The sequence below is a fragment of the Gracilinanus agilis genome, chromosome 3 (genome assembly GCF_016433145.1).
Source record: "Gracilinanus agilis isolate LMUSP501 chromosome 3, AgileGrace, whole genome shotgun sequence".
NCBI classification, from domain to species: domain Eukaryota; kingdom Metazoa; phylum Chordata; class Mammalia; order Didelphimorphia; family Didelphidae; genus Gracilinanus; species Gracilinanus agilis.
Genome location: NC_058132.1, coordinates 454068046 through 454096037, shown reverse-complemented (window position 1 = coordinate 454096037; position 27992 = coordinate 454068046). Strand labels below are relative to the sequence as shown.

The window sequence follows — 27992 nt, the reverse complement described above, 5'->3', positions numbered from 1 at the left end:
AGACATACCAAGGCAGGAGAAGAGTAGATTATATTCTCAATTCTATAAAAAATGGAACATTTCCTGTAATAATTTCATCACTACAACTCCTTTTTAATTGCATGAACTGGTTTGACCAAACATTGGAGAAAGAACTGCAATGACTTTAGACTCAATTCAAGATACAAATGGGAGCATACTTTCTATTGGGGGCAGGATATCATATGTGCATAAGTAAGTAATTAAGGAGTATTTGATTTGACCTATAGTGAGATCTTAGCATAATTAGAATTGGGATCTACATGTGACTCAGTTATTTAAAATTTTTTTTGAAATTATGAACGTAACAAATACCAAACAAAACGGACATTTCCATATACACAATTGAATAGAAAAAGATTGAATAGAAAAAGTACTTGGACATTTAAAACTACTAGAGGAAGCTTGACTTTATTTTAAAATATGTAATCTTCAAAATAGAAATTTCAAAGCTATCTTTATTGTCTATGATTCTTTCTGTCCTGCTCTGTGCATTAAAAAAAATGGTTCAATGACCCTTTTTTCTTTCTTTTTGCCTGTTCTATTTCTGTCCTTCCTCTTCCTCAAACCATCTACCAAAGTGGTGGGGGGGAAAGAAGAACAAAACTTGTGGAAAAAATACATAATCAAGCAAAACCAATTCCCTCATTGACTGTGTCTGAAAATGTATGTCTTATTCTGCATTTTGAGTCCTTCATTTCATTGTCAGGAGGATGGTAGTTTTTCTTCAACATGGTATCATAGTTGGTCAATGCATTGATTAGATTTTTTAAAAATTCTTTTTAAGTCTTTTTGTCTTTATGGTGTTGTATTATCTAAGTTGTTCTCCTTGTAATGAAACATAATTTTATACAAAGGAATAACAAGAGTAACTGAAGTTATAGAGCTCTTTATGGTTTACAAAACACAATACTTTATCTAAATTATTCTTCACAGTAATCTGGTGAGGTTGGTAGTACACATTTTATAATCCTCGTTTTATAGACCAAAAAAAAATTGAAGTGGAGAAAAATTAAGTGTCTTGCCTGTGGTTATATATGTAGTTAGAATGAGAGCTGGGAATGTGTCCAAGATCTTTTAATTCCAAGTCCACTATACCAGTAAACTTTCAAGGCCACAGAATTCTGAAATTGCAAAGGACCTCAGAGTCTAAACTTTACATCTCCACCACAACCTAGTTGACTTTTGTTTAAAGACTTCCAGCAAGGGGAAGCTGCTATCCCCCTCTGAGGCATTTCACTTTGGTGTAGCTCTCATTTTTTAGAGGCTTTTCTTAACATCAATCTTATTTTTATTTTTATTTTTTTTTAATCCTTAACTTCTGTGTATTGACTTATAGGTGGAAGAGTGGTAAGGATAGGCAAGGGGGGTCAAGTGACTTGCCCAGGGTCACACAACTGGGAAGTGTCTGAGGCCAGATTTGAACCAGGACCTTCCATCTCTAGGCCTGGCTCTCAATCCACTGAGCTACCCAGCTGCCCCCTTAACATCAATCTTAAATTAACCTTTTTGCAAATTGTGTCCATTATCTCTAGTTATGTCCTCTTGGGGTTAAGCTGAGTAAACAATCCCTCTTTCACATGATAACTCTTCAAAAACTTGGAAGAAGGCCAAGCCTTGTCTTTTTCAGGCTTAGCGATCTCAGTTCCTTTGATAATTTTTTTATTTTATAGTTTTCCCCTCAATTACATGTAAAGACAATTTTTAACATTAAAAAATTTAGAGTTTCTAATTCTCTCCTTCCCTCCTTCTTGAGATGACAAGCAATCTGATGTAATTTTACATGTGCAGTCATGTAAAACATTTTTCCATATTAGTTATTTTGTGGAAAAAAACCTCGAATCCACTGCCCCAAATGAAGAAAGAAAGGGAAATATAGTATGCTTTGGTCTGCATTCAGACTCCATCAGTTCTTTTCTCTGGAGGTAGCTTCCATTTTTCATCATGAGTCCTTTAGGATTGTCTTGGATCACTGTATTTATTTGATTGAATGAGAATAGTCGTCATTCATAGTTGATTATCATACAATATTGTTGTTACCGTGTACAATGTTTTTCTGGTTCTGCTACTTCAATATATATCAGTTTGCTTAAATCTTTACAGGTTTTTCTGAAATCATCCTGATTGCCATTTCTTATAGCACAGTCAGATAGTCTATTACATTTGTATACCATACACTGGCTGCTCCCCTAAAGATGGGCATCCCCTTCAACCAGTTTTTAAAAGTCATAAACTTGAGGGCTCTTTACTGTCCTGTTTTCTCTTTTCTGGGCACCCAAGTTTACCATTATTGCTCCTAAAATGTGGTGCTGCGAGCTGAATTCAATATTTCAAATATAGAATGAATACAGTGGGAATATTGTCCTCATATTCCTGGTAATACTGGTGAGATCACGAATTCGATGACCCATTGAAGTAGTTGGGGAAAGTACATTTAGTGTAGAAAATCTGAGGTTGTTAGATTTTAAAACACAGGTGGACTCTCTCTCCTTCATGTTTTCGCCAGCTGAGCCTACATATCAGTACATCAGAGAGTTTTGGTTTGAAGTTTAAAGGTGGAGTAAACAGAGAACATTGAACAGGATAATCTAGGATGGAGCTCTGGGCACACTGAGATATTGTGTATGGATGATGATGATCTTAGGAAACTAAGGAGTAGTTAGACAAATAAGGAGGGGGAACAGAAGAGAGAAGTGTCTTGAAAATCCAAGGAGGAGAAGGTATTCAGAATAGGATGATTAACAGACTTAGATACTACAGAATAGTCAAGAAACTTTGAAGGCTAACACAAGGCCATTGAATTTAGTAATTAAAAGATGGTTGGTACCTCTGGAGAAGATAGTATTATTTGAGTGGTAGGTTTAGAAGCCAGACCTAGAAATGAATAGGAGGTAAAAAAGTAGAAGAAAGGAGTATAGAATATTTTTTTATTACATACCCCTGAGTTAAATGTTATCCTAATGACCTGAAAGAATTCATAAAAACTTCTTGAACTGTTTTGAAATCAGGGACTAACCTAAGAATCTGGATCCTCAGCTATTCACAAAAACATAAAAACATTAAATTTTTTAAAATTAAATTTCATTTTTTCACTTGGCAAAAAATCTACCTTCTCTACCTCTCATCCCTTCCCCAAGGTGAGATTGAAAGACAAAGAAGACCCTTGTAATAAATAGGTATAGTCAAACAAACACATATCAGCATTTTTATGTCTAAAAGAACACACACATGTAAACATGCACATGTACATATCTGTCCTGGATCCTTAGTTGTTTCATCAATACACAAAGACATTTTTATTTTGTCTTTGAATTAAATTGTATTTTTTTAATGATCAAAAATCCACCTTCTCTCCCTCCTACTCCTCTTTCTAATTGAGGAAGAAAGAAAAACAAAAATACTTATTACAAACTTGTATAGTCAAACAAAATGAATTTGCACACTGACTATACATGTGCACCTTTACATACATATCTAAATACACATTTGTGAATACACATGTATCCATACTTCCATTATACATATACCCGCACATACGAACACATATATATGTTACATTTTGCACTGAGTCCTTCATCTACCTGATAGTGAAGTTGGGTAACATGTTTCATAATTAGTCTTCTGCAATAATAGCTGCTCATTACCATGGTCAAATTTCCCAAGTTCCACAAAGACATTTCAAAAAATAGTTATTGGCAATATTTTTTTTGGTCATCTATCTATGTTAAAACTACTTATTTTTAGGGTGTGAACTCCTTGGCAAATGTTCACTTGAACCTGAAATATAGCCTTTATGCCTCTCCTTTGCCTGGTGAAATCTATATGAGTTTTAGTTGGAAGAACATTTAGTGAAGTCTGAAGTTTACATTATTCTTTGAGTTTGTGCATATGGAGAGATATATGCGTGGGAGTGAATGCATGAGATTTTTTTTTTCTTTCAAAGACCTTTATGCCAAACACTCTGGATTTGCTCTTAAAAATTTGGTGTATTTTTCCTCTAATTAATCAATACCCACTGTGCCAGAGGTCATGCTGGAATTGTACAACTGTTTGGGCAGTAGAGCACAACCGAGAAGGAAGTTCACATCCTTTTTCTGTGGCTGGCATTATGGTATACTGCAGAGATGTTAAACTCTTAGTCCAAAAACTCCCCAAGGATAACCTGAACCAGTTTAAATGTAATTGGGAAACCTTTAATGATATAAATAAAAATATAATACAACAAAGATAATGTTAATTTGTGTTTTTCTAAGTTAACATACACCCAGAAGAAACTCTTTTCTGTTTGAGTTTGGCAACAGTGGTGAAGTGGGTAGCTTTCTGGACTTGATATCAGAAGCCTAGGTATGATTTTGGGCAAGTCACTGAACTTTAAAAAAATCTGTTTCCCTGGGACTTTTACTTATTAGACCTAGTATAGCGATAACAAACCTTTTAGAGACCATGTACTTTGCCCTGCCCCTACCCCCACCCCCAGGTTGTGTGCCATGCCCGGCCCCCCCCAGACTGCCCCACCCTCTCCCAGAGACTGAGTGCTGGCCTCCACCCCCCCATCCCAGATGGGGGAGGGAGAAAAGAAGGGAAGGGGCCCAAGCATTCCACTCAGGGGAGGGAGTAAGTGCTTCCATTGGGCTGCTGAGCAGAGGGGCAGGGAGGTGTGGTAGAGAAGGGGAAGGGAGCAGCCCGAGTTCCTCTGTCTTTCTAGTAACTGATTCTGGCAGGTGATGGAACACATGCTCACAGAGAGGTATCTGCGGGCCATCTTTGGCATGCGTTCCATAAATTCAACATCACAAACCTAGTGCTACTCTTTGATGATTGTTAGGTGGTTGTATGAGTTTAAAAAAGGGTGTAACTTCTGAGCCTCAGTTTACATATCTATAAAATTGGATAATTATTATACCTACTTCACATGATAATGTTTGAGATTAATCAATCAACAGAAAAGGAAGGAAATTAGCTTTTATTAAGTGCCTAATATGTGTCAGGTACTGTGCTAGTTGCTAAGCATACAAATACGAAGAACAAAACAATCCCTATTAACAAAGAACTTGTGTTATAAAGGGGAAATGACAAGTACATATAAATTTATACAGCTTAAATGTAAAGCACAAACTACAAATGAACACAAGTTAGTTCCTAACAAAGTAGTTAAGATGGCACTAGCAGTTGATGGGAACAGGAAAGACTTCCTGTAGAAGGTGATGTTTGAGCTGTATCTTGAAAGAGAAAAGGAATCTATGAGGTGAAGAGCAGCTGTATACCAGGCATTGGGGTCTGGCACCTCCAAAGGCAGAAAATAGAGTGCCATGTATAGCAAGAATCCCAGTTTTGCTGGAGGGGACATAATAAATAATGAGGCTAGGAAGGCAGGTTAGGACCAAGACCTGAGGGAATTTAAATACTAAATAGAATTTATACTGTATTCCAGAACTATTTGAGGTTATTGAATAGGGGAATGACACAGCCATTCTTAAGAATGCTTAAGAAAAATCACTTAGCTAGCTATGTGGAGAATGGAATGGAGTAGAGACAGATGTGAAGGAGACCAATAAGGAGGCTGTTGTAATAACATAGATGAGAGGTAATGAGAGTATGAACTAGAATGGAAATTGCATGCATAGAAATAAGGAGATGGATATAAGTGATGTGGAGAGGAAAAAAGAAGAGATTTGACAAATGTTTGGGTAAATGGAAACAGGTAGAGTGAAGATTTGAGAATAATACTGAAGGTAAGTCCATAGAAACTGGAAAAATGGTGTCTTTAGCAGACAGGGAAATTTGGAAATGGGGTAGTTGTGAAGGAAAAATAGTAAGTTCTGTTTTGGATGTGTTGATTTTGAAATCATTGGAAATAGAGCTGGAAGGGGTATGTCAGAGACTATCTAGTCCAACAATTTTTTAAAGTGAGCAAATGAGACCCAAGGGACACAAAGGCAACAAGTGCTAGAGGCTGGATTTGAACTTGGGTTTTCTGATTCTAGCGACAGAAATCATTGCATTATACCACACTACCTATTTCTCTGTCTCTGAGATATCTAGTTTGAAATATCTAGTTGGCAATTAGTGATGTGGAATTGGAGCCCAGGGGCGATGCCGGGGGTATATGTAGATAGGTAAGCCATCTTCATAGATATGATCATTAAATTCATGGAATTTGCTAAAGTTACCAAGAGATAGCCAGTCAACAGATCTTATTAGGTATCTACTGTGTGTAGGACACTATGCTAAGTGCTGGTAATACAAAGAAAAGCAAAAGAGAGTTCCTATACAAAGGAGCTCACAGTTTAATGGAGGAGCCAACATGAAAATAACTATGTACAAACAAGATATTTATACAGGATAAATTAGAGACATTGAAGAGAGAAGAGAATAGGACCCATTTCCTAAGGGATTCCTAATGAGATTCTATGTGAAAGACTTTGCAAATATGCTTAAGAGGCTATATTAATGTTAGCTATGTCATTATTGACTAGATGAGAGCTTAGTCTACTGACATGTTGGGTCTTGGTGGGTAGTAATATGACTTAAGTGACTAGGAGGCTAATACCTTTTTTTTGTTGTTCAGTTGTGTCCAACTCTTTGTTACCTCATTTGGGATTTTCTTGGCAAAAATACTGGAGTGGTTTGCCATTTCCTTCTTATTTTAAAGATAAGGGACTGAGATAAACAAGGTCAAGTGACTTGCCCAGGGCCATAGCTAATAAATATCTGAGGCCAGATTTGAACTAAAAAAACAAGAGTCTCTGACTCCAGGCACAGCATTCTATTTATTGCACAACCTAGATGCACTATTTCCTCTTAGGATCTGGTTAATAAGCCATGGCTGAGAGGAGGTGAACATTGGACTAAAAGATCACAGTCAACTAGCCTTTGTATCCCTTGTGAATTTCTCACTTGTGACCTGCCCTTAAACTTTTGGTCAGCTTTCCCTGGAAATGTCTGGGAGAAGGAGAGAGAAGAAGACAGAGGAGACAGAAAGATGAGAGGGGAAGAGAGAATGAATGAGAGAGAACAACTGAGGATTCTTATTCAGGCACCAACAAGTATATATTGAGCACTGACTAAAAAGCCAATTTTATGCTAGATATTTTGGGATAAAAAATATAAAACCTAATCTTTGTCCTTAATGATCTAGTTATTGATTCTGTTATCTACCTGCCTATGATGTCTCTACATTTTGACCTGCATTAGGTACTTTTGTTATTGTTTTGTCTTAACCTATGTACTGCTTTGGATATGGATTTTATTTTTGTTGGTTTTTGAGTCTCTCTGATAATTTTTTGTTACCATTTATTTTAATTTTAAAATATTTAACATAATATAATATGTAACATAACATGGCATAATTTATTATAAATACATAATTAATTATAATAATATGCTTATCCAAGAGAAGTAAATTCTAACATTTTCTATGTCCAAAAATCTGTCTTATTCGTCCCTCCCTCCCTTCCTTTCCCCTCCTCAAGAAGGTAGGTAATATAGATATAGGTTGTACCTATATTGTCATATGATACATATTTCCCTGCTTATCATGTTGTAAAACAAGACACATATTGCTTACACTTGAGAAAAATTCATGGAGGAAATAAAATGAAGAGGGGTATGTTTCAATGCATTTGGACTGTTCCTTTTTTGGCAGTGGATAGCCTTTCCCATCATCAGTCCCTTGGAGTTGTTCTGGAACTTGTCTTATTGATTATAATGGTCATTCATAGTTGGTCATTGTACGTGATTGTTGTTACTGTGTACAATGTTCTTTTGGTTCTGTTCACTTCACTTTGCATCACTTCATATGTCTTTCTATTTGAGAAACAATGTTTGTCATTTTTTATAGCACAGTGGTATTCCATTACAATTATATACCACTACTTGTTTATCCATTCCCCAAATGATGGACATCCCTTCAGTTTACAGTTCTTTCTCCACACAAAAAGAGCTCCTATGAACATTTTAGGACAAAAAGATTCTTTTCCTTTTTCTTTATTCACCTTAGGAAATAAACTGAAAAGTGGCATTTAATAGAATCTTAGAACTAGAAGACTTGTTAGAGATCAATTCATTTTACAAATGAAGTAACGTCTATCAATTCTGAACCTGACCCTTCTGGGACTCTCCTTATTACTTCCCTTACCCAGGCCTAGTATGAACCTTGCCTTGAACTTTGATTCTTGACTGCTGTCTTGAAAGTTTCCATCCTAAATTCTTTGCCTTCACTCTGGTGCTCATTATTGATCCCTGCAAAGATCATCTGTCAGCTAATCCTTGTGAGGCAATCCAGCTGACCTCTCTCCCCTCCAGCTAGCTCTTATCAAAGACTCAAGACCTTTTCTCAAAGGTCAACAGTTTATAGATTGGTGTGTGGTCAGATGAATGTTTAGTAACCTGACAATGTGTATTCTGTTAGGAATCAGTGATTGACTAATGATGTGGTATGCAAGAAAACACACAGACGCTAAATAGCTTCATGAGTGTCTCAGCAAAAGAAGTTTGGCTTTTTTGCCTTTAATTTTCTTGATTACAAATCATCCTATGAAGGTATATGCTATTTAACATAGGTATATCTTATTTTATTTAATAGTTCTAACAAGGAATGAATAATTAACTTTATAAAAACAGGAGAACTAAGACTGAAAAATTACCGTAACCTCAGTTTGGGAAATCATATTACGATTAACATATTGATAAGGATTGGGTATAAGGATTTCATGGGTAAAAGAAACTCTCAGGTAAGAAAACTCCCCCTACCAATTCAGCTCTGTACTTTTTCTGCAACATATGGTAATAAAAGGATGCTTAAAGCAGATTGTGAGTTTCTTGTGATCCGATATTGTCTTTTGTCCTTCATTTCTCTATCACTCAGTACAGTGCTTGTATATAATAGATGCTTAATGAATGTTTATTGATTGAGCAGTTAAATAACTTACCCAGAAAGCAAATATATGCCAGCGGCTAATCTTCCTGGCAGGGTGGCCAACTTTCTATCCATTATGGTTAAACATAGCTTAATAAGTGACATTTATAAGCAGAAACAAGGTAGTTTTTTTAGTTTCTCTCTCCTATTTCCTGAAATTACCCTGGGAATTTTATGGTGTAGTTCTATTGTAATACATACACATATAATATAATATGGTATATTCCTACTTTGGCCTTTACTACATCATTGGTCTTGGAATTTGCAACAAAATTAATTTGAAAGTTTTGTATTTTCAGAATGAATTTTTCCATGCCTTTGCTAGCAAAAAAGAAAAAATCCCTCTTACTCTTGATTCCTGTTCATCTCAGATACAGCCAGCAGTGTTAGCATATAGCAAAGTATGATCTTAAATTTTTATCTGCATAGCTCTATTAATTCTGCATAAAGGTGGATTATGACAATTCCATAGAACTCATGATGAAAAACATTATCCATTGCCATGAAAAGAACTGATGGAATCTGAATGAAGATTGAAGCATACCATTTTCCACTTTATTTCCTTCATGGATTTTTCTTGTATGTGCAATATAGGTCTTCTTTCACAACATGATAAATATGGAAGTATTTATTGCATGGTAACACACTTATAATTTATATAAGATTATTTGGAGGAGGAAGGGGAGGAGAGGACTGAGAATTTGGATCACAAAATGTCAGAAAACAAATGTCAAAATTGTTTCTACATGTAATTGGGAAAAATAATAAAATACTACTAAAGAAAAAATAAAGTTTGACTATTTTGGTTTAAATCAAAGTGCAACAAAGTATTCTCAAGAATTTCTTAATTTTTAAGAATGCTGGTGTTTCACTTGTAGATTCTGATGTGTCATGAATAGAGATGAATGGTGAAAGAGAGCTAGAAAGACCTACATGAACTGATATAGAGTGAAATAAACAGAACCAGGAAAACATTGTACACAGTTACAATAATATTGTGGAATAATCAAATGTAATAGTCTTTGCTACTAAGAACAATTCTGAGGGACGTATGAAAAAGAATCCTATCCACCTCCAGAGAAAGAACTGCTGGAGTCAGAATTCAGATGGAAGCACAGGATTTGTCACTTGTTTATTTTGATGTATGTTTTAGGGTTTTGGTTTCATAAGATTGTGAAGGGAGGGATAAAAAAAATAGAGATGAATTGTAATTTGTAAAGTAAATGAAAAATATATTTTGCTAGATAATTATCAATTTTGTTGTTTTTTCTAAAATCTTGGTTTGTTGTCATCTCTCCCTCCCAGTTTATTAATCACTAAATTTGTTTTCAGTAGTTCTTTGCCTCCACTTATTATCCCTAAGACAACCTAAACCAAAATACCTCTTTTTGCCCACCACTCCCTTAAGTGAGTTGTCAACTCTTATTAGAATGTCAACTCCCTAAGGGGAGGGATTGTCTTGCTTTTTGTATTGGATTCCTAGCACTTAGCACAGTGCCAGCACATAGTTTGTTTAATAAGTGTTTTTCCATTCATTCATTTGTTCGTTCATTTACCCTAAAATAGCAAAATACCACAATCTTTTGATTAATTGGAAATATGAATGAACTAGTTTTTGTTCTTTATAAATTTTTTCCTTTAAAATTTTTTTGTTTTTTGTTTATTTTTTATTTAAATATTTTTCCATGATTACATGAGTTATATTCTTTCACTCCCCTTCACCCCACCCCTCCCCAGAGCAGAGAAGCAATTCCACTGGGTTATACATGTATTATCACTCAATACCTACTTTATACTATTAATTTTTGTAATAATCTTTTAAAACAGGTTTTGTTCTTTACTGAGGAATAGTAAAACTGTAAAAATGCAATTAATGTTCTCATACGTTTTTGCCTTTGAATCTGCAGTGTGTAAGGGGAAAGGGACAGAGGTAATATGCTTAATTTGATTGTATCTAGACATTGTACTAGGTGTTGGGGACGGAAAAGCAAAAAAAATAAGAAAGTGGTGGGGAGGGGGAGGTAAACAGAGCTTGCCCAAGAGGAGCATATATTCTAAGAGTTCTTGTAACCCTGTCAAAAAAGGAACTGAAGTTAGTCTGGAATGATTTCTTCTTGATAAGTCATTCCAGTTTTTTTGTGAGCATTATGTTATTTCCCATATGCCTACAAATCGTCCCTTTAATAGGACTTGATCAAGGTTAGAAAATCCAGTCCTAAAACTTAATTGTCCTGGCTCCCAATCCATTTTTCTTTCTACACTGTCCACTTTCTTTAGACTTTAGACCATCTTCCCATCTGATCTCTTGGTCTTGGGACCAACCCCTGGTTCTAGTTTCTCCTTGACTTAGAAAACATGAAGACCCAGGAGAGCAAATCATGAAATGGAGTGAAGATGGAAGGAGGGATGGAACTAGAGAGTCTATCCCACTATTATTTTCTGGAACATGCTCACCAGCTCCCTTGGGGGTTGCCAGCTGGGAACACTGGGAAGTTATGTAGCCCAGCTAGAACAGTGAGGGTATTCTTATGCCACCAGGCAGAAGGCCAGGGAAGAGGGTGGAGGTAGGACTTTCTTTCCTCTATCCCTGGGAAGTCATATAATTAGTGCTTTTCTAGTTGCAAAAGAGAAGACTAGTGCTCAGAATAACAGAGGTCATGTGGCCAATAATTATTAGAGTAAGGACTCAACTTGGTTCTTTTCACTACAAATTTGGTACCTTTTCCTCAACTTCATGCTGTATATAAATGTTCTGAAAATAAATTAAAATCTTGTTTTAAAAATTTTTTAATGAGGAAATATGAGGTGGGTGTTTTCATTTGACAGCTTGAACAATTCTGTTCATCACTCAGACATAAAAAAATTAGGTTTCTGATTGGATAATCAGTGTTATTTTTGGATAAGGATCAAAAGGACCTATAAGATGATGTGTACTCAGATGGTTTGAGCATGGCAGCTATCTTGAGTAATCCACACTCTCCATCTACTTTGTTCCTCCCTTACCATTCCTCAAATTTCACTGGTCACCATCCAACACACTGAGGATTCAGCGCACATCTGTAAGCTTGGTTAGTTCTATCTCTTCCTTGGTTTTACATCCCTGGCTCTCCACCTGAGAAAACAAACTCAGGTCCTTAGGTTCCAGTTGAGTATTTGAAATTTGCTCAATTTGCAACCTAAGCTGGGGTACTGGAGAGGTCAGAGCTCTGGGAGTTTAGGCAGGAGAAGAAAACTGGAATATTTTTCCCTCTCCTGTATTTGTATCAGGAAAAGCTCTTCAACTTGGACCATCATCAAAGAACAATTGCAAAAATACCACCTGCTAAAAGGGCCTGCTGTTGTTTTAGGTTCAAACATGTATGCTTTAACATCAGGATACCATCATTGGAACCTTTCAACCAAAAATTTGAATCAGCTATGGTGCTGTGGCTTGATTAAAAAAAAAAGAAAAAAAAACCCTGCCAAAATTAATCAATTACAGTTATTCTTTCCACATCAAGGGAGCTGTGTGATCAGATCCCTGTGATCTGGAAAATCTATGTACAATTTTTTGGCCCTCCTTTCATACCAGAGAAGAAGACTGAATTTTTTCTTTTTCTTTTTCTTTTATGGGATATTTGCCTTGTTGGAAATTGGGTTAATTATGCATTTCTGAGTTTCTAAACTTTTTTTGTGTCCTCTCTGGCTTCCACAAAACTTCTTCTCTCCCCACCCCCCATTTCCATTTAATTTCTTATGCTGACCTGTGATATAGCAAAACCACGATGGAAAAGTCACTATGTGGAAGGGAAAAATTATATTTTTAGTACAGGAGCCTGATATAGCATCAATTGTTTAACTTTTGAGTTGGGAGGTTATGTGATTTTAATAGAAAGAACACTGAATTTTGGATCCAAGGATTGGAGTTCAAGTCTGATATTTATTGCTTAAGTAATATTGGGTACTTTGTGCCTTAGTTTCCTCATCTGTAAAATGAAGAGGTGAGATTAGATGATCTTGAAGGCACTCTCCATCTATAAATTCCATAATTCTATGTTTTCTTTGAAGTCTAGAAACTTTAGAGATATCAATTCCTTTTTGACTTTTCTTTTGGAGTCATCTTTACAAAACTCTTTTGTGTGTGACATTTTTGTTGTTCCATCATTTTTTTTTCAGTTCTGTCTCTTGTGTGACCCTATTTGGGGTTTTCTTGGAAAAGATACTGGAGTGGTTTGCCGTTTCCTTCTTCCACTCATTTTTAGAGATAAGGAAACTAAGGCAAACAGGGTTAAGTTACTTGCCCAGGGTCATACAGCTAGTAGGTATCTGTGAATTCAGGCTTGAACTCAGGAAGATGAGGTCTTCCTGACTCCAGGCCTGGCACTTTATACACTGTGCTACCTAAGTACTTGTGGTTTTTCATTCCATTGATTTTTAGAACCTTTGTATAACTTCTAAGTTTCAGTTGTTCTTATAAATAAAAAACAACAGAGTTTCCTACTTGTAAATTCTGTTTGTGTAGACTATCTGGAAAATAAAATGTTTTAGAATTTTCTGTGTCTGAAGTAATTTTTAACATTTCATTTTTCATCTTGATTCAAACATTCAGATGCTTTTATTGATACTGTCAGCTGATTTTGATCTAGGGAGCCTAAATTTTAAGGGAGGGCATGTCTAGATATGTAGATTTCTTTAATATCCAGGAAGGAATATTGTTATCATGGTGGTGCCAGTGACTGCTGCAGCATTATCTCTAGATAAATCATGGCATAAAAGTAGGTAGGAAACATGCTGAATTTGGAATCAGGAAGACATGAGTTCAAATTATGCCTCAGACATTTATTAACAATGTGATTGCCTAACAAGTCACTTAGCCTCTTGCAGCTTCAGTGTCCTAATCTTCAACATGGAGATAACATCTATGGCTTCTTGTTGGTTTAAATGGGGTATATAAACTTTACATTGTCAACTTTAGAGAGCAAGGGAAGGAGAGAGGGAGGCACTGTGCTAAGTGCTTTGGAAAAAAAAGACAAATATCTTGTTTGATCCTCACATCAACCCCGGGAGACAGCTGCTCTTAATATTCTCATTTTGCAGTAGAGGAAACTGAGGCAAACAAAGGTTAAGTGACTTGCCTAGGGTCACACAGCTAGTAAGTGTGTGAGATAGGATTTAAACTCAGGTCTTCCTGATTCCAAGTACAACTTTCTATCCATGTTATCACCAGCTCCCTCTAGAAGAACTCAAGATATAATTATTTAATTTTCTATCCTATCTAATCATAATACTGATGACTACTAGCAAAAAAGACTTGCAAAATACTTTATATTAAGTAAAATAAAATACAATAAATTATTATTATTTTTTTAAAAAACATTTATTAATATTCATTTTTAACATGGTTACATGATTCATGCTCCTACTTTCCCCTTCATCCCCCGAGCTCCCCCTCCCATGGCTGATGCGTATTTCCACTGGTTTTATTATGTGTCATTGATCAAGACCTATTTCCAAATTGTTGATAGTTGCATTGGTGTGGTAGTTTCGAGTCTACATCCCCAATCATGTCCACCTCAACCCATGCGTTCAAGCAGTTGTTTTTCTTATATGTTTCCTCTCCTGCAGTTCTTCCTCTGAATGTGGGTAGCGTTCTTTACCATAAATCCCTCAGAGCTGTCCTGGGTCATTGTATTGCTGCTGGTACAGAAGTCCATTGCATTCGATTTTACCATAATATATCAGTTTCTGTGTACAATGCTCTTCTGGCTCTGCTCCTTTCGCTCTGCATCAATTCCTGGAGGTCTCTCCAGTTCACCTGGAATTCCTCTAGTTTATTATTCCTTTGAGCACAATAGTATTCCATCACCAGCATATACCACAATTTGTTCAGTCATTCCCCAATTGAAGGGCATGCCTTCCTTTTCCAGTTCTTTGCCACCACGAAAAGCACAGCTATAAATATTTTTATTTAAGTAATAAACATGTGTTTGTTTTTCAGTTGTTTCTGTCAAGTCCAACTTTTTGTGACTCCCTTTCAGGTTTTCCTGGCCAAGATACTAGAGTGGTTTGTGCCATTTTTTTCTCCAATCCATTATAAAGATGAAAAACTAGGGCAAACAGTGTTCAGTGACTTGACTCGGGTCATATAACCATAAATGTCTGAGGCCAGATTTGAGCTCAGGAAGATGAGTCTTCCTGACTTCATATGCCCAGCACTCTATCCACTGTGCCACTTAGCTGCCCCCAGTATATAAATTACTTTATTTAAATGTAAGGAACAGTATATGGAGTATATCGATGAAACCCCTGCATGATAGACAGAACACTGACTGCCATGAGGAGGGGGATTCAGGAATTCTAATAGCCAATAGTAAAGCTAGTTAGCAATTACTTTGATGTCTTTTTCTGAGATTGAGGTGCATTGTTTGATTGAATTTGGACTTGATGCCTTGGAGGGGCACAAAACACTAAAACACTAAGTAAATGTAAAGAATTAGCATTCATCACAGATCCAAGGCTCCCCAAATTGTCATTTTGCCTATTTAATATTAAGTTTAAATCTGCTCTTGCTTATGTGATACAGAGTTAAGGTGTCCCAGACTCTTAGAGGAGATTTATCCTTTTCCTTTAAGGCTATGTTTCTGCTAAAAAGAAAATAAACCAGGAATCAAGGAAACACCTTATGCTTCATGAGTTACATGATTTATATTGGTATTGTCAGTTAATATTGATTTTAATCCCAAAGGATCCTGGAAAGAAGTTGTATTCAGCTTTTTCTGCTATTCTGAAGAGGAATGAGGGCAAATGTGGACCAGGATTGGAGCATCCCTTTTGAATCACGTGGTTTCTTGATTGTTATAAAGCCACTATCCCAATTTTACCCAGTAGAACAGAGATCTTTCCAGCCTAGTAACACACTCTCTGACAAGGGCAACATGATTGAGTATATTAGGAATGGTTGTGCCTTTCTCCATTTGAAATCTTACCCTTCTAAGTTTTCCTTTCCATAATTTCCTTAAAAATCTCTAGAATCATGGTATTAAAAAAAAATCTCTTCTAGATAACAAAGGGAGTTAAGAGGGCTTTAAGTCTGGAATCTTAGGATCTTAGAGTTGTTAAGGATTTTAGAAACCATTTAGATTATGAAACTAATCTCCAAACCTGTTTATCTCGCTTAGTTATTTCCAGATCAAATAAGATATTAGATGTAAGGGTGCTTTGCTTAGCTCACCCTTGTTATCTGATGCAAGAATCTCTTCTCTAGCATTCCAGATAGACCTTCATTCTCTGTGTAAATAAATACCCACTGCCCTTCCTGACCCATCCTAATGTTGGTCTAGTAGAGATTAAGCGGTCCTATTTCTTCCGTTGGATGATTAAGGGGTTCTTCTCCTCCCATTTTAATTAGGTTTGATCTGGTACTTTTCTTAAAAAGAGATTCTGTATTTTGATTGAATAAAAATGTACATAATCCATTATAGATGGTTGGCTATTTCAGGGTTATTGCAACCCCTCAAAGGTAGCCAGAGTCCCCAAAAATGCTTCCTTTTCCAGTTCACTGATGCGTTCCCTTCCACTCCCCAACTCTTATGTGCAGAGGAGATTTTTTTTCCTTTTAATTTAATACTTTGTTTCTGGAAAAAAAAGAAAAAAACTATAACTGAAATAAGAAAACACCTGAATCTCCTTAAGTTTTGTAGGTTGTATGATTTATTAGTGTCAATGAGTTTATCAAGCCTTTTGGAAGGGAATTGTGATTAAGTGGGGAAAGTGGAGAGATTTTGACTTGGGGCTGGGAGCAAAGGAGGGACAAAGGTACAGAAATGGGAGGTTGGAGGCTGATAAGGATCATAGTGTTAGAGCTGAGAGGGAATACAGAGGCCAACTAGTTCAACTCCCTCATTTTATAGATGAGGAAACAGATCCAAAGAGGTTAAGATACTAATTTTAGGTCTGGCAGGTTAGTAAATGCCAGAGTCTACATTTAAACCCAACTCTCTGACTCAAGTCAGTGCTTTTCCCACTATAAGGGCATACAGGAGGGTGTACCTTGGTGGCCAAAGGATAAAACCCTACACCTGGAGTCAGTAAGATTTATCTCTCTGAGTTCAAATCTGGCCTCAGATACTTAATAGCTGCGTGTCTGAATAAGTCACTAAACCCTGTTTGCTTCAGTTTCCTCACTTGTAAAATAAGCTGGAGAAGGAAATGGCGAAACACTCCAGTATCTTTGCCAAGAAAACCCCAAATGGGGACATCAAGAGTTGGACATGACTGAACAACACCACATATAGGAGATATAAAAAACATACTATTTGCCTTACAATGTTCCCTTGCTTGGGTCTTTAATAAATGTATTGTGATTTGAACCGTTCTCAGTGGAGAAAGGAAGTGAGCACCTTTCCTTCTGCTTTGTACATCACCTCCCCACAGGTGAGATACTAAGTGAATAACTTATTATTTTTATGATATACCAAGCTAGGGAGTTATATTGAGCACCTCCTGACTTTTACAAAGAGGTTATATATTTTTAAAATTACTTTTTTCACACTCATTTGAAGTCCTGGTCAAAGTCTGTTTGGAGAAGTTTGCTAAAATTTATTCTCTGGGGAATGGTTAACTTTCATTACATAATTGCTTGTAATGATTGCTGGGTCTCAGGCTGGGGCAATGAGAATAACCATTTCCTTTCTGTTTCTGGGATTGCTAAAGGTTAATGCCTATCTGTATATATACCTCTTGTTCTCCCCCCTTTATCTAGTCCCCTGCCCCCTCTCTTTTTTCCCTGAAGAAATATGACGTACAATTTTATGATTTGCTATCAAAACGTAAAAAACTAAAAACTAAAGGAAAACCTAAAAAAAAGTTTTTAGTGACTGCATAATTCACACATACTGGTAATCACCAATTCCTTTATTCTTAATAACTTTAGGTAATTTTTATTGGAAGACATTACCCCCTGAAGAGGAAACTGAATTCTTCAGGATGGATAGCAGCCATTCTGTGTTGCCTTTATTCTGCCCCTGTGTCTTCTTAGAGAAAAAAAAAAGGGAGGAATCTCTATTGGGTCTTAAAATAGCATGGTTTTATGGGTAGGCCGAATTTAAAATAATCACCTAGTTTAGAATTATACTCTTAATAGGAGAGTAAGCAATTGCGTGTATATTCATAGGCTCTTTAAGGGGTTTTAGTTTAAGGTTTCCTAAAAGAAAATATGTGGGGGAATTAAAAATATAGAAATACCATTCTCAGTGTTCTTTTCTTTCTCTCTTTTTTTCATTTTCAGATCACAGAACTGTGTGGTGCAAAACGTGTTGGTTATTTTGGTCCAACACAGTTTTATGTTGCCCTGAAATTAATTGCTGCAGCACAGTCTGGCCTTCCTGTACGAATAGAGAGTATTAAATGTGGTAAGTGGTTCACACTGTAAATCTCATTACCCAGGAGAGGTTTCTTCACTTTCTGAGAACTTTTTTTTAAGTCTCTTTTAGGTAGTACGTCTGTTCTATGTAAGTTCAACTTCCTCCTTTTCCCTGTTAGTATCCATTATAGGAAGGAATCTTAGAGATGAACCATCCCATTCCTTCACCTCTAACAGGTGAAGATGACTGTTCAAGGTCACACAGGTAGTAAGTAGAGAGAATTTAGCTCTTCAGGTGCTAATTCACATTTTTTCATTGCAAAAAACGGCACTGAGACTTTGGCACATTCTGTGTCTTTTTTTTTAAGGTTCAAAGTTGCTGATTATTTTTGTCATCATTGTTCAGTCATTTTTCAGATGTGATCAATTCTTTGTGACTGAAATTGGAGCTTTCTTAGCAAAGACATGGGAGTGATTTGCCATTTTCTTCACCAGCTCATTTTACAGGTGAGATAAGTAAGGCAAACAGGAGTAAGTGACTTGCCTAGGATCCCAAAGCTAGTAAGTGTCTGAGGCTAGATGTGAACTCAGGAAGAGGAGTCTTCCTGATTCTAGGTCCTTCCTGACTATAGGTTATTTACTCAAATGGTAAAAAAGCACAAGATTGGAATACCTGAGAACTAGGTTCTTTTAACAATTTCTGACTACTTCTGACTGTCCTTTGTTCCGTGACCTCTAGCTAGAAGAGATTTGGATGGGAATTAGAGAATTTGTGGCAAGACTACCTGTTAATCCCTGATTTCAGGTTTACTGACTAAGGACTAGTACATGAAATAGGGAAAGCCTAAGAAGGTTTTCAATAAGAACTGGAGAAATGCACAAAAACTGTTCTGTTACCTTTTCTCCCCATTCCTCCAGCCCAGCTACCTCAAACATACACATTTTTGACTCTACTTCATGTTATATCTTTTCTCTTCCTATGGATGCCTTTTAGATGGTTAGAATGGATTTATGTTTTCAGATAATCTAATATTCTATCTACTCTCATTCACTGTTGAGTTATTTTCTACCTCTGGTCCTAATTGCTGAAACAATGCTAGATTACAACTCTTCCAGCCATATTTTCTATGGATCTCTGCCTCTATACATGGATATTTCCTCTTTACATAAATTTTCAAAACACCTACCAAAAATATCCATCATTTTTTTGGGTTTGTTTTTGGGTTGTTGTTTAATTGTGTCTAATTCTTTGTGACACCATTTGGGATTTTCTTAGTAAAGATACTGGAGTGATTTGTCATTTCTTTCTCCAACTCATTTTATAGATGAGGAAATGGAAGCAAAAAAGGGTGATGTTATTTGTCCAGGGTCACACAGCTAGTGTCTGAGGCCAGATTTGAACTTAGGAAGATGAATTTTCCAGACTCCAGGACTGGCACTTTATCTACTGCATCACCTAGTTGCCCTTTGTCTATGTATATATTCAAATGCACACATAGACATTTTTTTGGATCATGACCTGTGATTTCAATGATATAAAAATTTTCAGTGTTGAAATTCTTACCACAGATGTAGAGTGGCAATATCATTTATAGACTTAGAGAGTTGCATGGGACACTGAGAGGTTAAGGCACTTGTCCACAGTCTCACGGTCAGTATGTGACAGACATAGTCTTTGATACCATTTTTTCCAAGACTGACCATTATGTCAAACTCTCTCATAAATCTATATTTGTGATACATGTTGTTATTTTTGTTCAGGCATTTTAATTGTGTCCAAATCCTCACGATCCCATTTGAGTCTTTCTTGGCAAAGATACTGGAGTGGTTTGCCATTTCCTTCTTCAGCTCCTTTTACAGTTGAAGAAACTGAGGCAAACAGGGTTAAATGACTTATCCAGAGTCATTCAACTCATTAGTGTCTAAGACTGGGGAGTTGAACTCAGTTCTTCCTGACTTTAACCCCTATCCTTTGTCCACTGTACCATTTACACACACACACACACACACACACACACACACACACACACACACAGACACACAGACACACACACAATTTGGGTGAAGTCTAAGAGAATGAAAGATTTGTCATTGATATCTGTTGACATCCAGCTGACTAAAAAATTAATAGGCAGGACTGGAGAGCCATTTAAATAAATGGTACCTACTATAATGTGTGGCACTCATCACAAGCTAGTGAAGGTTCATTATCTGTATGATGGTTGGCTATAAAGTAAGTTTCCCTTTGTAAGTGCTCTTCAGTCTACCTTCTACAATCTCTCTTGAACCTCATGCCTAGTTTGCTTTGTATATATTCCTTTTCATGGTGACTCCCCCATTAGATTGTAAGTTCCTTGAGAGCAAGGTCCACCTTTTATCTCTTTATAGCTTCAATACTTTGCAAAATTCCTTTCACACAATAAGTGCTTAATAAATGTTTATTGGCTGATTGATGATAGTGTAAAAGAGTTAATGATCAAGTAAGAGTCTAAACTGATAATGACTCCCAAAGACTGCATCAGCTGGTACCATTAGGTATTTAATAATTGGGACCATTAAGCCAGTTCCTTCTCCATTGTTCATGATGTATATGCTTAGCACACTGCCTGACAAATAGAAGATGCTTGATAAATATTTGTTGACCTACTGACTAAGATGTGGGAATGATTAGGAAAGCATGTTACTCTGGTATCTATAACCCCCCTCCCCCCCCCAAAGAGTTGAACATGACTCCAAGGTGCATTGACAAGTTTAAGGATGGATTGAAATTTCAGTGCTATTTTAAATGGCAACATATATCTGCTGGTTCCATAAAATGTTCCATATGTAAACTCCTTGGCCCTTTTTGGTCCCACATTTGTTTTTGGCTGAATTGAATTGTTTGTTTGGATTTGGGCCTGATTCTGTGCAGGAGTATAAAACACCAAATGGCTGGGATCTGTGTAAAGAATTAGCAGTTTATCACAAATCTAAAGTTGTCAGAATGATCATTTTTGCCTGTTTAATATTAAAGGTTATACCTCTTTGTGCCTATCTGGTCTAGAATTAAGGTAAACCCTAATTGAATTGGTCAGACAGGTGCCGCAGGGGATAGAATTCTTGTTCTGAAGTCAGGAAGACTCATCTTTCTGAGTTCAAATCTTGCCTTTAGACACCTACTACTAGCTGTGTGACTGGCAAATCTTTTAACTGTTGGCCTCAGTTTCCTCCTCTGTAAAATGAGCTAGAAAAGGAAAACTCAAACCATTTCTATATCTTTGTCAAGAAAATCCCAGTGGGGAGAGAAAGAACATGAATCATGTAACCATGGAAAATTTTTCCTAATTAATCAATAAAAAAGAAAAATTAAAAAAAAACCCAATGGGGTCACAAAGAGTCAGATGTGACTAGAACTGCTGAACAATAAAAGTTAATTCTGATACAATAATAATAATAATAGCCCATGTTTATATAGCCTTTACTGTGTGTCAGGCACTGCACTAAGCACTTTACAATTATTATCTCATTTGATCCTCATGACAGCCCTATTATTTTAGGACTAAATGTCACAGGTAAAGATCTCTGGAAAGGAGTTATTTGTATTCAGCATTTGTTTCTGTTCTGAAGAGGAGGAGGGCAGGTGTGGGCCAGGTTAGGAACTGCCACTCTGAATCACATGGCTTGTTGATTGTTATTAAGCTATCACCCCAATCTTTGTACAACAGAAGAGAGATCTTTCCAGTCCAGTAACAAACACCCTCTGATTGAACCCAGTGTGAAGGGCAGTGGTGACTTCACCACCCCACCCAGAGTTATGGGTGATTAATGTATTTTATGGGACTGTTTGTGCTTGCTTATGCATGCAAAGCTTTTCTATTTACTAAAGGTATTCTGTATTGCATAAACATTGGAATAATTAAAAAAAATCAGATTTTCTTGATAAACTTTGGGACTACTGCATAAGTCGTCCAAGTGAATGTTTCAGTTTCTGCCTGGCCCCATTGTGCAGAATCAGTAGTAAAGTGTCAAAGAGGTAGATTTTGGCTCAATATAATTCTAGTACATGTTTTTGGAGATACTCTCTCAATACAAATGCACACTGGCAGACTGGATCCTCAGAGGACAGCTAAGGAAACCCCTTGACCTTCTCTGGGTCCTGGAAATAGCCCTATTGTGTCTGTTTTGTAATATTATAAAGATCATGAGCCCCAATTAGTGGGCTTCCTCCCATTATTATCAGTTGATAGCAATTAGTCAAGTAGATTTAACTAATTGTTAGAAAAGAGTTAACTAATTGTTAGAAAAGAAGTATTTACCAGTGTACTATAGCAAATACTACCAATGTAGTATAGTAAAAACTATTGTTATAAAAGATCCTTCCAAAAATCTGTAATACACTTTTCCATGAATACATATGGAATCCAGGGGAAAATGGGCTCAATTTTAGAGTGCATGTGATAAAGTATTAACTCACAGCTACTGAGAGCCCTTTTTGCTAGAGTCCTTGGTATGGTTTCTATTGGGTTCCTTGTAAAGTTCTAAATATATTTTTCTTCAGTACGTCTAGTTTGGCTCCTAAAGCAGACACTGTGGCAGCCGTTCTGAGGATGCTGCTAGGACTAGAGCATCAATGGGAAAATCCAAATCCTTTGGTCTTTCAAAGCTTATAAGGTCCCTTTCCAGCCAAAATGTGGGAGGAGACTGAGGTAAAGTTTTCTACTCTCTCCTTCCCCTCCCTCAAGTAATTCCTTCTTCTGCGCTTGACTAGATTAACTCTCTCCTATATTCCTGGTTCCAAATGAATTATTTTATATAAAACCCATAGGGCATGACCAAATCTCTTTGACCAGGCCAAATACACCTCTTTTACAAGGATTAAATTGAAAAGGACTTTTCACACTTAACCTTGATTAATTCAATTTGATTGATTCAACAGAAATATCTAGACCAGTGATTCCCAAAGTGGGCACCACCACCCCTTGGTGGGTGCTGTAGTGATCCAGGGGAGTGGTGATGGCCACAGGTGCATTTAGGGGTGGTGAATAACTGTGAGGAGGCGGTGATAGTATGTGACAGGGGGCGCTAAGTAATATTTTTCTGGAAAGGGGGCGGTAGGCCAAAAAAGTTTGGGAACCACTGCTCTAGATTTTGTTTATACAGTTCACTGGTAGTCCATCTATACTTGTTTTTATTAATTTATTCTTCCGCCCTCTATAACAGCTCTTCCAAACCTTTTTATTCATCCTCAAATCTCCCATGGTCCTCTCTCCATCTGCAGTTTTGAATTTTGTGTCATATAGAAAAAAACTAGGACATTAGCTATGAGCTCCCTTTTCTCTCCTCTTCCGCATCTGCTATCAGTCAGGTACCTTCTTCAACTTTTTCCACCTTCACTTCTGTTTCACATGTTGAAGAGGGCTCACTTCTTATCTAGGTTAAACCCTCTGCTCATTCCATCCCATCTCTTCCAGCAGATTGCCTCCTTTGTCATCTCCTCTGCATCCCTTATTTTCAGACATGTCCATGTCTCCCCCATCTTGAAATCCCTTTTGTAGCTTCTCTTGAAAATGTCATCTGTAATAGGGATCTCTACTTTCTCTCCTCTCATTCCTCTTAATTTCTTACAGTCTGGCTTCTGACCATATTACACACTAAAACTTGTCCCGCCAAAGTTCTTAACCATCCCTTAGTTTGCCAAATTGAATGACCTTTTCTCAGTCCTCATTCTCCTTGTCCTTTGTACAGTCTTTGATACTGTTGATCACTGCCTTCTCCTTGATATTCTCTTCTCTTTAGGTTTTCAGTACACCACTCTTTTCTGGTGGTTGTGGAAAACAAATGAGATAATGCTAGACCATCTATAGAATTATTGACAGAGTCAGAAGGGGAACAAGCAAAGGAAAGGAACAAGCATTTATTAATCACCTCCTATAAATATATGCATCATATGCTTTACTAAATGCTTTACAAATACTATCTCATTTGATCCTCACAACACCTAGAAAATGTATGATTCCCAGGCTACCAGTGATAAAGAGGAACTGGGGCACAAAGATCCAGGCATGATCAATTTTTTAGCAAGGCTAGCAATTGCCAATAAATGAGATCCAAGGCTCTTCAGTAGTCAGAGATGCCTCAGCAGGCTTTTTTTTATCTAGCTGAAAAAGCAGCAGGTTATATAGGATACAAAAAATGGTCCAGTTATGTACACTAAACTAAGATTGTGATTGGTTTAAAATAAAGATGAAAAGTAGACTTACATTCGTCTTGACTTATAAGAGTGGACCTCCGGAACCAATAGCAATGGAGTAAATACAGAGATGGGCAATATCCTGTGGAAAATCCCATGACATGCATCACCTATACTAGTGTGGTCTAGTACTTGGCAAGATATCTCATGACCAACTCAACTCATCTTCTCTTTCCCCTCTCCTCCCTTTGAGGATGAGACAGATTTGAGTCTAGGATGTAACCTAGAGGAATAGGGAAGTCAAGCTTTTACAAACTCTATCACTGACACCTATACCATCAAGTCCAAATCTGATTCACAAGTGTTGATTATTCTCAATCAGTAATTAATTAATCATACAAAATAAAGTGGAGTATCAATTTTCACTTTCATAGTAATAAAGTTGGAAATTTAGATTAGTGCCAGATCATGAAAAGCTTTAAATGTCAGAGGACTTAGTGTTTTATGGTATTTGGAGGCTGTGCCATAGAGTGGATAGAGCATTGGGCTCCTAGGAATAATGGAGTTAAAATCCTGCCTTAGTTATTAATTAGCTGTGTGACCTTGGTCAAGTCAAAATTTTTCTGGACTTGCATTTGCTGATCTGTAAAATAAAGGAATAGGGCTTATGACTTCTAAAATCTCTTTCAGCTTTAAGTCTTTGATTCTAGAGGTAATAGGGAAATAATGGAAGTTTTTTTTAAAGAGGGGAATGACATGCTGAGATTTGTCTTTAGTAATATCTTAGGCTGATATATGGAAGATGGACTGGAGAAGGGAAAGATGAGATAGAGAGATCAATTAGAAGACTTGAAAACAAAAACAAAACACCTTATCTCCTGTCTTTGAATCAATGGTAAGTAGTGATTCTAAGGCAGAAGAGTGGTAAGGGCTAGACTTAAGTGATTTGTCCAGGGTCACACAGCTAGAAAGTGTCTGAGGACAGATTGGAACCCAGGCTTACTGATTATAAGACTGATACTCTCTATCCATTGTGTTGCCTGGTTGCCCCTTAGAAGAAGACTATTGAAGTAGTACAGGTTTTGTATAAAGGAGGTAATGAGAACCTGAACTATGATAAATAGCTGGTAAATAGGAAGAAAGAGTTGGATACTTGAGAGACTGTGGCTATAAAATTGACAAGACTTCTCAACTATTTGAGTGTACAGGGTTGGGGAGAGTGATTCAGAAATGATTCTAAGATTCTGAACCCAGTTACCTGAAATTATGACGGTCCTCTCAACAAAAGTAAGGGAGTACAGAAAAAGGAATGGTTTTGGTGGAAAGATGGTAATTAAAAAAAAAGAACTCATGAGTTTGATATTTCTATGTGACATACAGGTCAAAATATTCAGTTGCCAGTTTATGATGTGGAACTGGAGCTCAGGAGAGCTTGGAGAGTGTACATATAGATCTGGGAATTGTCTGCATAGGGATAATCATTAAACCCAAGGGAGCTGATGAATTCAAATGTAGAGAGAGAAGAGTGCCAAGGAAAGAACCTTGGTGAATGCCCACATTAAAAGGGCAGGATATAGATGATGATCTGGCAAAAGTGACTAAAGAGTGCTAAGGCACTTTAGTAGAAGGAGACCCAAGAGAGGGCCAGTGTCATAAAAAGGCAGAGGACAAAATGTCCAGGAAGGGCTAGTGTCAAAAACTGCAGAGGAAAATACAAAGAATATGGATTGAGAGAACATTAGATCTGGCAATTAAGGAATCACTTGTAAATTTGAAGAGGCCAATTCCAGTAGACTATAAATACAGATCGCAAAGGGCTATGAAGAGTGAGAGGAGTGGAAATGGAGATGGTGAGTGTAGGCATCTTTTTCAAGGAATTTTTAGAGTTCAAACCCAGGAGGAGGACTGAAGAGGCTTTTCTCCCTGTGCAGTTACTGTAAGCTGTTCCACTTTATAAATTAAGCTGAGGTAAATCCCCTTCTGAAGGCAGAAACTTAGAATTACATTTTGTGTGCTGCTCTTCTGAGATATTGGAATTCTTTTCTAAAAAGCTCTTAATTGTCATGAGTTTTTAAGTGTTACTTGTTGGTAAGGAAGCATTTAGAAATGGCTTCTTTCTTCTCTATAAAGAAGGTGTGTGTGTGTCATTTCAGGTTGGGTACCCTTGTTTGTAGCCTATTTAAGATACTCATGGGAGTATTTCCTTTGGGTCCTGGGATGATGATTTACCCAGGGACTTCTTGTTGCCTATTCCTCTGGATCAAGTGAGATAGAGATGCATACCTCCTATGGGTGTAGTAACTGGAAGGAGATCTAATGTGGTTGTTTGAAAACAGGGGTTCTTTTTACCCGTGGGCTGCCTACATCCTTGTTTTCTGTTACTGAGATGTTTTCTGGCTTCATCACAGCATCAATCTTAGGATATGCAGCTGCGTTTTTGGAAAGGAAAACTGATGGAGAGCAAAGTAACATATATTTGTCTTGTATCTAACAATGGTTACAGATGCAAATGATTATGGGTAATTTCTAATATTACATTCATTTTAGATTCCTTTGTGCCATATGATCGTTGCACTGATTTGGGAGAGAGTATGAATCACTCTGCCAAGAAACAAGAGTGCACATGAGTATTCTAAGCTTTTTTTCAGAGCTATTTTGTATTTTTGAAAGACACATAGTTATAACAGAACAATCTCTTGTAAGTTGTGAGTAAAAAATATGAGCTGTGGCCAATGATTTTGATTGTGGAAACTCCATGGGCTTTTTGGATTGATTTATTATAACTCAATACCATTTTCATCCTTGGGTTATGGGAACAAGATGGGAAGTGCAGAATAAAGAATCCCAAGAGAATTGTACCAGATGAATTTAGAGCCTTGGGGCTTTTGGATGATGATGTTATTAACTGGCATTTATATAATACTTTATCATTTGTAAAGTCTTTTACATGCATTCTCTCATTCAAGACTCATGACCATCCTGTGAGGATGGATACTAGCATTATCATTGTGCCCTTTTTTCATATGAGGAAATGGAGACTCAGTGGGTTCAAATGACATATTCATGGTCTCACAGACAGTACAAGTCTGAGGTTGAGTTTGAACTTCATTTTTCCTGACTAGATAATATATTTTTGTTTTTCTATTTAAATGATTTCAGTGATGATGAATACATTTTTTTAAAAAAAACCCTTATCTCCTATCTTAGTATCAATTCTAAGACAGAAGAGTGTCAAGGGCTAAGCAATTGGGCTTAAGTGATTTGCCCATGGACATACATTTAGAAAGTGTCTAATGTCAGATCTGAACCTAGGACCTCCTGTCTCCATGCCTGGCATTTTATCCACTGTACTATCTTGCTGCCCCATTAATACATTTTTAGAATGAAAGAAAAGGGGTGGGAGGAGAGGGAGAGGGAGAAGGAGAAGTGAGGGGAGAGAGAGAGAGAGAGAGAGAGAGAGAGAGAGAGAGAGAGAGAGAGAGAGAGAGAGAGAAGAGAAGAGAAGAGAAGAGAAGAGAAGAGAAGAGGAGAGGAGAGGAGAGGAGAGG

General features: G+C 36.9%; 1 protein-coding gene across 1 annotated transcript in view; it reads left to right on the top strand.

Annotated features, from left to right (window-relative positions):
• Nucleotides 1–27992, top strand: part of REPS2 (RALBP1 associated Eps domain containing 2) — a 251336-nt gene that overhangs the window by 78170 nt on the left and 145174 nt on the right. The window contains exon 2 of the mRNA XM_044670340.1: nt 18201–18324. Within this exon, the coding sequence (XP_044526275.1) occupies nt 18201–18324 (124 nt within the window). The remainder of the gene's footprint in view (nt 1–18200; nt 18325–27992) is intronic.